Source organism: Bidens hawaiensis, unplaced genomic scaffold (assembly GCF_021521415.1).
Source record: "Bidens hawaiensis isolate Kalapana, Puna unplaced genomic scaffold, B.hawaiensis_p1.1 tig00016361_1, whole genome shotgun sequence".
NCBI lineage: Eukaryota > Viridiplantae > Streptophyta > Magnoliopsida > Asterales > Asteraceae > Bidens > Bidens hawaiensis.
Window position 1 is genome coordinate 513808 of NW_027492498.1, and position 11102 is coordinate 524909.

Consider the following 11102-nt stretch of genomic DNA (forward strand, 5'->3'; position numbering starts at 1 on the left):
GCTTCTGCTCGAAGGCGCGAGAGATAAAACTTCGATCGGCGCCAGTATCAAAAAGTATAGAAGCATAAAATCCGTTAAGCAAAAATGTACCATTAACTACGTCATTATTCGCTTGCGCTTGGTGCGCGGTTATGTTAAAAGCTCGTCCGCGTGTCACTTGGTTCGAAACCTGGTTCACCGGATTCGCTTGTGTAATCTGAACTTGTAGTCTCGGGCACGCGTTCCGGAAATGACTGGGATCACCGCAGTTAAAGCACGATCTGGGTCGTGGGTTTTGGTAGGTTGGTTGAGGGTTTTGCGGGTAGACTGGTGGTGTTGGCGCAATTGGATTGGCGGGAAGGACTCTACAGTTTTCTGTAAGGTGACCAGCGCGGCCACATCGGTTACAAAGTCGACATGGGACTTGAGGTGGGTGGTGGAGTCTACAGGTTGGGCAAAAGGGGTGGTTTCCTGTGTAAGGTTTCTTAGTTGGCGGGGCAGGGAGTGCTGGATTGGTTAAGGCATAGTTGTGGACTATAGCGGGAGTTGGGTAGGCTGACAGTGGGGTAGGGGCGTAAACTGGAGGTTGGTAGATGGGTTGCTGGACAATGGGCGGGTTGGTAAGCGCATAAGCTTGTCTGCGCCTACGTTTCTGGTTATGGTTTGAGGATTCTGGTTTGGTTTCTGCGGGTTCAGGGGCAGATTTGGTAGGTTTGGTCTTCTCAGATCCCCGCAGGAACAGGGTTCCTGCTCTGACATGGTTGTCGCTGAGCACAGCGGCCAACTCGATGGCGTCAGAGAGGGTTACTGGGTTTCTGGCCCATACAGAATCTTGAATTTCCATGGGGAGACCCCCAAGGAATTTCTCTATGGCTCGGCGGGAAGGGGTAACTAGGTGAGGGACAAGCAGGCTTAGTTCATGGAAGCGCGTCGCGTACTCGCGCGCTTCACCACTGTATTGCTTAAGATTCCAAAATTCTTCCTCCAGGCGCTTAACTTCGTTGGGAGGGCAGAATTCTCGCGTCAGAATTTCCTTGAATTCCTCCCATAGCATGCTGGAAGCAGCTTCTGCGCCACGCGCATGAGCTACTCCATTCCACCATGTAAGCGCTCTAGATTCCAGGACACTGGAAGCATATAGGGTTCGTCTGTCTGAGGGGCATTGGGTGTGGAGGAAAGTGTTTTCTATTTTCTCAAGCCACTGGAGCATCACGGTGGCTCCTTCAAGACCTGTGAACTTTGGAGGGTTACCCGCGTTAAAGGACTTAATGTTGTAACCAGAGGTGTTGGTATTGTTTTGGTTTAAAGCTTGGGCTATTGCGGCGGCCATTTCCTGGGAACGTTGCTGCGAACGTCTGCGCGCGGCTTCTTTCTTCTTGAGATGGCGAGCTGATAGCGGAGGCATTCTATAAAAGTTTTAATTTTAGTTAATATCTTGGTTTTAGCGCAAAGTATAACCTCGAAAAGCTTGGTTTCGCGGAGTCAGTTACTGTCAAAAGTTAAAGTAAAATAAATGACCCTAGATGCAGACTTAATAAAGGTAACAAATTCGAATCAAGAATCGACAATTCATGTATCACCATGACCTTCCGAATTCCCAATTTAAAATATACGAGCAAACGAGTATTGGAGATTGACGATTCATGTATCACCATGACTTTTCAATCTTCAATATAAAATATACAAGAAAATGAGTATTGGAGGTTGACAATTCATGCATCACCATGGCTTTTCAAGTCTCCAACCTCAGAACATAATCGTAAATGGAAATTGAAAATCAACTATTCATGTATCACCATGACTTTTCGGATTTTCAAATCCAACAAACGAATATGTAAGAAAAATCAATAAAAATCGAAATTCAACAAAAATCGAAATATCGCGGAATAAAACATAAAATCATATACTGCGCAAGCGCGAGCATATTCATAAATAACGAGTAATTAACAATAAGCGCGCAAACATGAGATTTCTCTCATGCGCGAGAAGGGACTCTTAGGTATTCTAGGCCGTTACGTCTAACCACCTATCCTAAAGTCAACGAGCTCTGATACCAATCTGTAACACCCCGACCAAAGGCGGATTATACATCGGGGCGCCACATATTGTTTCATTACTCGTGACACTATTTGGGTGTCAATATTTAATAAATACGTTCATTCGCGCACGCGCAAGGTAAACACAGATAACATAAATCAACATAATTCAATATATTATAAGGCAAAATATTCGAACAACAATAACTTGTCTTGATACATTTTAATCTAGGTCCAAAAGTAAAAACGTCCTACGTGTCCACAAGCTCCAAATGTAGCTACAGCAAACCTGAACATGTGTTAAAATAAAACGTCAAACACTTGCGTGTTGGTGAGAAATCAAGTTTAATACAATACATAGATAACAATAAATCTGCGCGCAACATGTGTATGTCTGGTTTTCAACAAGGGTGTAATCTGATCGGGACCAACTCTAAGATTCATAGACTGCCAGTGCTCACAATTGAGCTCACAAACAAGAAAGACTGTGCAAGTGTAAACAAAAGAGAAAATCATAAACGATAGTTCTCCCGTGTTCATCTAATGGTACCATGAGAACTGCGGAATAGACCGACAAGACGGTTAATGATCCACACATACAAATAAACAGCCAAGTCTACGTCCTCCACACATGGGATACTGCGCGACTAAAGTTCATAAACAGTTTAAGACTCCAAGTTTGTATGAACACATGAACATCCCAAAACATTAAAAATAAAAAGGGATTAGGTACGAGATTACTCACATGATAAACGATGCGGTGTAAGATAAAGCAAGAACCAACTTTAAACAAGCACAAGTTAACCTATAAATAAGATTTATTGTTTTAATGATTGGTTTTAAGTCTTGATTATAAGTTAGCATAATTAATAAGTAAGTTATTATATATAATATATATTACCGGAAAAGCAGGACAGAACAGGGAAGAAGACGGAGGCAGAGAGGGAGGCGGCAGAGAGAGCAAGGAGGACAGGAGAGATTAAGTGTTTTGTGTGTGTAGTGTTATGAAAATATTATTATTATTTATAGAGAAACCCTAGGGAACACAATCCCTAGAAAAGGGGAAAAAGATCTCAAAAAGCAAAAGATTCCAAAAGCAAAAGATATCAAAAGATATGGCAGCTGCAGGAAACAAGGAAAAGCTGACAGGGAACAGTAAAAAGCATGGGCGGATCAGAAAAAGGTACTGGTCAAGCATGGCAAAAGCAGATCTCAAAAGATTATGTCAGTCACTTTTTCTGCCAACCAATGGGGTTGGTGCGCATGCTGCGCCGAAAGTAACTTTTCAGACATAAAGCAGATTAGGTCAACAGCACAAAAGATAAGACAACACAAAAGCAAACGGCTAGATTAAACAGAAGAAAACTCAAAGGGTTTAGCGCGAGAAAGCTCGAGCGCTAAGGCAGACACAGAAGGTCAAGAGTGTGCGAGCGCGAAGGCAGACAGAACCAACCTTAACGCGTCGCGGAAAGAACTACATTTCTAAGCGTGCCGCGGGAAGAATCACATTTCTTAGCGCGCCGCGGGAGGAACTAAAATTCCTAGCGCGCCGCGGGAAGAACTATAATTCTTCGTGCGTCGAGGGATGAACTACGATTCTTAGCGCGCTGCGAGAAGAACTACAAATCCTTAGCGCGTCGCGGGAAGAACTACCGTTCTTAGCGCGCTGCGAGAAGAATTACAATTCTTAGCGTGCTGCGAGAAGAGTTCGTCTCGCGTATCGCTGTAACAGGTGGTCTTCACGCAGGATTCTTTGTAAGGGGTCTGGCGCGTGGAGCTGCGCAGACAACCTTAGGCGGGAAGGAACAAAGGACAAGCAAAGAGTTAGAAGAAAAAGAGGGAAACAAGGCGCAAGGGCGGGACGGCGACAAGAGGGAAAAGAAGGCGGAAAGAGAGAAGGAAGAGGGACGGGACGGCGGAAAGAAAGAGAGAGAAAGAGGCGGGAAGGAAAATATATTATTATTATTAAAAGTAAAATAAGTATAAATAAATATTAAATCATAAAAGAAAGAGATCGGGTCAGAGAAACGGGTACCTGGGTCGGGTCGGATCAGGGCAGATGTCACAGCAATGTTCCGCGGGACACCGGTCATGTCCGCAGGTTGCCATGCGAAAACATCAATATTCTTTGATAATAATTGTTTCAAAAAAGTCCTTACTATCTCAGATATAGCAGGCCCAATTGTTATAGTCTGGTCAGGAAACTTCTTGTTCAAAACCCATTTTTCTGGTTCGATTCTCGAGCTTGTCTTGGAATCTTAGTGGGTTTTGAGCTTTCTATTGCAAAGCAGTGTCGATTGACATGAATTATTGCTACGCCAGTGCAGGTTGGAACCCCTACCACACCGTGAGCTGTGGACGGATGAACATTGAAGTCACCAATTGCTTCTCGTCCTAAGATAATGTCATGTTTCGATGTTGCTGGTAAGACTAAAAATTCCACCTCCTCAGTCCTTGAATACACTCTGTCGCTCAAAGTGACTGGGAAATAAATTACCCCTGGTGGGTGCATTATTTCCCCCCCCCCCCCAAATCCTGATACAGGGGCATGAATAGGTTTTAGTCTTTCCTTATCCTCGTCGTCGAGTTGTTCAAAGCATTGCTCGTACATGATGTCATATGTGCTGCCCGTATCGAAGAAGACATATTGGGAGCGATAATGACCGAAGAGGGCAGTGATAATCAAGGGGTTTTTGTTGTTGGGACCGCCTTTTATTCGCGGGAAAATTACTGGTTCATTTTTCCATTCCTTATCATCGGACTCTCGTCTCTTTTTCCCTATCTTGTATCCGCCATGAATCATATGAACATTCAAGTCCTTGACTTGCTTTTTGCTTGGGCCCTGGTTGTCTCGTGCGGGAGCTTTACCAGTTCCAGGTTTCCCATCTTTCACTAAATGTCCAAGTTTTCCATATTTCACAGCCGCCTCGATTTCGTTTTTTAACGCTTTGCATTCGTTCGTGTTATGACCAATGTCGTCATGGAACGAACAATGTTTCTTGACATCAAGGAATGCCCTTCTTGAGAGTGGCTGAGGTTTCCTGAAATTCACATTCTCTGTAGTGAGAATTTCTGCTGGAGTCTTTGAGAGAGGGTCCAACTGTTGGGACCTCGGTTCGAGGGTCCCGCTTTGTTCTTGTTGCCAGTGAGAGATCTTGCATCAAATGGTTTTGAGACTTCCACCCTTGGCTGAAGTCTGGACCAGATGGATCCCTTTGCCTGCTTATTGGGTCGTGGAGTTTGAAATTCGACTTTGAATTTTTGTTTCGGATTGCTATTCCTCAATGTTTTTTCAGTGTTGGCAAACAACTTTGCCGCGGACATGATGTCATCCCATTCCTTTGGCATTCCATCTCTACCAGTAAGTGTGCGGATCAACTCGTCACATTTGACGTTCTTGCGAAAGGCACCGCGGAGCATGCCTTTACTGATCCCACCAATGTTCAGACTTTCGTCATTGAACCTGGCAATAAAATCTTCTATAGATTCGTTATCACGACGGACAACATCTAAGATTTCTGACTGGTCACGTGTATGTTTCTTTTGTTGGCTAAACTGTTGAGAAATTTTTTTCACCAGGTCATCCCAACTAGAAATTTGGCCATCGGGTAATTTCTCAAACCATTCCCTTGCTACCCCTGTTAGTGTCAATGCGAACATGTGACACCAATAAGGGAGCGTCCACCCGCTCACACCACCTATCGCCACAAAATTTTGGAGATGGTCGCTTGGATCGGTCATCCCATTGTATTTACCCACCGACGTAGGTATCTTAGCATTAACAGGGAAGGGTGCTGTAGCAATACTTGCTATAAATTTTGATTTTTCGGCAAAAGCTGCCGGACGGTATGGTTTAGTGAAGTCTTTCTCCACATCACTATGGTATTCTGTGTGGCGGATTGCGTCCTGTGGACGACTGCTTCTTGCACGCGAACTCATTCAGCTATCACCAGTGTAAAGACTGTAGTCTCCTGGTTGATAAGTTGAATCGTAACTATCAAACTCATCTAAGTAGGATGGCATCCGCATGTCGATGCGAGGACGAGGGCGCAACCTGGGTAGTTCACCCAACTCTTGTTTCGTCTATTGACTGTAACGGATCTGGCTTCCTCTCACTCTTGGTGGAGGTGAAAGAGATCTCCGAGGAGACTCCTCATAAGTCAGAGTGCGAGCATGAAATCGTTCGTTACGTTTTCTGCGCTCATATTCAGCTGCCAAACTTTGTTGTTGTGCATGGAGCCATTCTTCTGGTGACAGTGTTCCTCCAGATCTGGGGTTATGTTGGTGAGACCTCGCCATGTCAGAATCACCTGAATCGTCTTCCAGGTCCAATACTTACCTAGTTCGACGATTTTCCCCCATAATTCGTCCAAGATCACCCAAATTAAAACCTTCCGGCACCGTAACACATCCCATATCTGTAAGAGTAGGGCCGGTTGGTGCTGGAAGATTCTCTGGGATAAAACCCCCAGGTGTTATGTCAACATTTCGTGATCCTGGAGCTGTGACTCGTTCCAAAGTACGACCACTTGGAGTCGTGATACGTGCAAAAACACTTGAAGCGAAACCGCGAGGTGCTTCCGTGTTAGCCGGCTTCGCTGACGTGTCACTTATTTATTGAACAAAAACTCAATAATTGGATGGATGTGGGTTATTTTGAAAATTGTTTGGTCAAACTTGTTTATTTTAATAATTTTCCCGTTTGGTGACAGGGGTTCTTCCGACTAACTGTTAGTACGTGATGATCAGCCAAAGCTTCTTTCAACTATGTTTTGATCAATTAACATTCTGATCCAATGTATTTGTACAATAAATTTAGGTAACCCTTAACTTTTTTATTCCATATATAAAATTCAATTGCTAGGTTTACGCTTTCTTCAAATGGATAATTCACTGATTTAAAAACAAATCAAATGCATAGATTATCATTTTTGAGCCTACCCTTTTAATTTGTTTCAAAAAATTGTTGATTCCTAAAATCAAATTCTCCATAAAATATATGTTATTCACTTATTTGTTAGGCAATGTGTAGTGGGGCTATAATTTGGGCGAAAAGGGGCGATAAGTTGGAGGAACACCGCCTCCCAGGCGATATTGAGGCGAAAAGGGGCGGGGGGGGCAGGATCTATTTCTCGCCCAGCATGTCTATTGTTTTGTTTGTTTATATTATTATTATTATATATATGTGTGTAAGATATATATATATATATATATATATATATATTATGTTACTATTGTAGCCCCTACACCATTACACCCCAAAAACAAATTCTCACTATTTACTGACTGGACGCCACACGGTGCAAAATGCCCCAATTTGTAGCCCCTCGACTACGCATAGCCTTGTACACAATGTATAACGAGAAAAAAATGATATAAAACTATAAATGTAATAATCCAAGCCTAGAGCAGAAACACAAAAATAAATAAAATGAAGGCTTCACCGATCAACAGCCACCGTGTAGTCGCCTTCACCACGCCGGAAAACTACGCCGTCCGTCTCACACCTCTCATCCACCTCAAGGGCTGGACACCTCTCTGGTGCCCCACCGTATCCGTGGAACCCACCACCCACACCAAATCCTTCATCCTCCAATACATCTCACCGCCAAATCCACCCATTAACCAATTCTCCGCCCTCGCTTTCACTTCACGAACAGGCATCTCAGCCTTTTCCGATTTCTTATCGGACCTCGACTATCCGCCGTTATCCCCATCCGGCGAACAATTCATAATATGCGCACTTGGAAATGACGCTGACGTTGTTGATAAATCGTTAATTAATAGAATTTGTAGCAACGGAGATAGGATTCATGTTTTGGTTCCTAAAGTTCCATCGCCCGCGGGACTGGTGGACTGGCTTCCATTTGGTGGCGGTCGGCGAGTATTGTGTCCGGTGCCGGTTGTCGTAGGGTTGGAGGTACATATTATTAGAGTTCCGAGTTTCGGTAGAAGGTTGGATCAAATACAAATTAATCGCTAATGTAATCATATATATACAACATAGTGTAATTCCACTACGATTTTATTACATTACTTATATGTATAATTACACTACTTAATGTTAGCACGTTTACTTTATCCTTATAATTAGAACTTAAAAGATAATATTTTATAGGGTTTGGATCAAATACAAATGAAATTAAAGTACTAACTGTGAATTACAGTATAGTGTAATTATACTATGATGTAATTACATAATTACACTAATTGATTCGCTGCAGTAAACACGTTAATTTCATTTGTACGATAATTTTCTCATATTTTATATTATGTTACATTTGTAATTTTTATATTGTAAGTTTATAATAGTACATTACACTCTTACACCATACTAGTAGTTGATTAATAATATATTATACTATAGGAGCCGCCGGTTGTGCCGAATTTCATACGGGATTTGAATTCAAAGGGATGGGTGGCGGTGAGGGTGGACGCGTACGAGACACGGTGGATGGGGGCGGAGTGTGCGGCGGCATTGTTAACAGGAGATGGTGGTTGTCGGGTGGATGCGGTAGTGTTTACGAGTACGGGTGAAGTGGAGGGGCTGTTGAAGAGTTTGAGGGCGATGGGTGTGGATTGGGGGGCGGTGATGGAGAGGAATCCAGGGGTGGTGGTAGCGACGCATGGGCCGGTGACTGCGGCCGGAGCGGAGAGGCTTGGGGTGGGTGTGGATGTGGTGAGTGGTAAGTTTGGTAGCTTTGCTGGCGTTGTAGATGCACTTGATCAGTTTTGGAATGTTTTAAGGTAATATTGTTAACAGAATACTTTCTAGTTTTAGGAATGGGTTTAATTCAGTAACTTGTTGTACATGATAGTGTGATTGCAGAATTTTCATTTTTGGAAACCAATAATTTTAGAGTATACCTGGTGGTTTGATCATTTTTGTCATGTCTGTTAAAAAGAATTTTTAGCATTATCGTTATCATGTTTCATTTTTCGTGCAAAAGGTTTTTTTTACTAGTGGTCACTTTGAAAAGGCAGAGCTACGCAATGGGCATCACTGGACATCCTCGTCCCTTCACTACCATTAACATCTTTAGGTCCATCTCATCAAGGCCCATTGTGGTGGTCTTATAAGGTTTTTACAATCAACATTGTTGAAACTTATAAGTTGAAGTTAAACCTCTTACCAGTTTAAAATATCAAATACTGAGTTTTAAATAATTAACATGTCATTTATGAGTTTGAATATATTTAATATTAACTAAATATAATTATTATTATTATTATTATTATTTGTTTTAAAAATATATTCTTCCACACATGTTACTATACTAGAAGAGTGTTTGTAAGTGTGGTGCGGGAACACAACACTTAGGTTTGTGATCATTTATAATATTGTATTTGGAGGAAAAACAGGTGTTAGCCAATTAACTAAAAACCCAGTTACAACATAGTTGTTTTTATACTTTTAAAGAAGACTTAACATGCTCATATTAAAATTAAAAACAGTAGCTATTAAGGTGTAATTTTTATTTTTTGTTTGATGTGACATTGAAAAAATTATTGATGTTTAAAAAAGATTGGGGAACAGATGTGCTAGGAATATTTGGCTTTAAAGGATTATATCATATGATAAAAGTTTGTAATTATTTAAACTCTCAAAACTATGTAAAATTATTTTTTTCCCCCTCATGTGTATTATATTATAGTGGAGATATGAAGAAAGAGTTAATACTTAGCAACTATGGGTAGGTATATGCTCAAGAAAAGTGGACTATTGTCGATAACTTTATCGATTTAGTGATCATTCTATACTGGAATAATGAATGATAAGTGTGCCACCAGTAGTGGAGAATTAATGAGCAATGAAAGGATACCTATACGGGCATATGGCTATATAAGTTGAAAAATGGATATGAAGGTGATATTATTAAAGCGAACACGTTTTTATCGTTGGAATGGTGAGTTTGGTGCGACTTTAATGTCCTTTTAAGTTGCTTGGATACAGGGCCGGCTCTGAAAAGACGAAAAAAATTTTGGGCCAAAGGCAAACTTTTTTTGGGGCCTTAAGTAAAAGAAATATTTTGTTGGGTTTAAACAATTTAGTTATAAATGGGCTTATTTGATTATTATTTAAGTTGTGTAAAAAACTTTTGTATAAAAATAAGCTTAAAATTGTCTCAAATAAGACTAGAACCCACAACCTTTTGGTTAGATGTCATGCCCCTCTACCATTAGACCAAGCTAGTGGTTATGTAATTGTGTCAAAAAAAAAAATCGAGCCTAGCGGCGTGTCGGGCCTGTGGCCGTCGACTACCCTGCCATGTCTCAAAGATGGCCCTGCTTGGATATTACTAGGTAATTGATCGCTCAATCTCCATGCTCGTAGTGTTTTCTATAATATATAATTTTTTTGTTTTATCAAAGAAGGTGAAACCGATAATGGGTCATGGGACGCCTATTATAGAGGTAGGGTACCAAAAAGACCCAAATACCCTTAAGTGATAACCCCGCGGGTTAACCAGAAGTCTCTCATAAGGCACCCGCATGACATATGAACCACCTGCATAACTACTGGCGGGAGAAACATCCCCACAAGGCATATGGAAGCATCCTGGCACCCCTCAAAAGTCATCCGCAGGACAAAACATTCGCCCGCGTAAATAACTACGAGGTAATGCCCCGGGACAGCTGTCAATAACTAATTACCTTCTAGAAGATTTATCAAGATGCTTTCTTGGGCAATACGTGATCCCTCGGCCAACTAATTAGTGACACCTGGCAAGGCCGTTATAACCGTGCACATGGCCAATGTTACACCAATATCAGACGGATGCGTGTCGAGGCGGTTACACATGCACATGCAACGTATAAGCTGAACCTATCATATAAGGACACGTGTCCCAGTTGGTTACATGAGCATCTTCTAAAGGGACAGCTGGCCCAAACACCTTCCTACACCCTTCGGCTATAAATACCCTTTCAATCATCATGAGGTATTCATTCACTCTCACTGTACTCTCTCGATTTACTTAAGTACTTTATCTTCATCGGAATTGTACTTATTCTCACGCCGGATGGTGGTTACGGGAAGACCCCCCCCCCCCCTTTGGTCCTTCCCGTAACGAGCTCACGGTGTCT

At 42.0% G+C, this 11102-nt stretch overlaps 2 protein-coding genes across 2 annotated transcripts; one reads left to right on the forward strand and one right to left on the reverse strand.

The window, feature by feature from the left end:
• Positions 1–4227: 4227 nt before the first annotated feature.
• LOC143551301 (uncharacterized) lies at positions 4228–5954 on the reverse strand. The gene is made up of 2 exons (XM_077041763.1): positions 5326–5954; positions 4228–5056 (listed from the first exon to the last, which is right to left on the reverse strand). Exons 1-2 carry the CDS (start codon positions 5952–5954, stop codon positions 4228–4230), a joined length of 1458 nt encoding a protein of 485 aa, XP_076897878.1.
• A 1456-nt stretch (positions 5955–7410) lies between these two features.
• LOC143551302 (uncharacterized) lies at positions 7411–8869 on the forward strand. The gene is made up of 3 exons (XM_077041764.1): positions 7411–7935; positions 8383–8762; positions 8845–8869. Exons 1-3 carry the CDS (start codon positions 7447–7449, stop codon positions 8867–8869), a joined length of 894 nt encoding a protein of 297 aa, XP_076897879.1. The 5' UTR covers positions 7411–7446.
• Positions 8870–11102: the final 2233 nt, after the last annotated feature.

Coding starts and splice junctions, on each gene's coding strand:
- LOC143551302 (XM_077041764.1), top strand. CDS start 7,447: ATGAAGGCTTCACCGATCAACAGCCACCGTGTAGTCGCCTTCACCACG. Junction 7,936..8,382: donor CGGTTGTCGTAGGGTTGGAG/GTACATATTATT, acceptor ATTATACTATAG/GAGCCGCCGGTTGTGCCGAA. Junction 8,763..8,844: donor CAGTTTTGGAATGTTTTAAG/GTAATATTGTTA, acceptor GTGTGATTGCAG/AATTTTCATTTTTGGAAACC.
- LOC143551301 (XM_077041763.1), bottom strand. CDS start 5,954: ATGAGTTCGCGTGCAAGAAGCAGTCGTCCACAGGACGCAATCCGCCAC. Junction 5,057..5,325: donor GACATCATGTCCGCGGCAAA/GTTGTTTGCCAA, acceptor TGTGAATTTCAG/GAAACCTCAGCCACTCTCAA.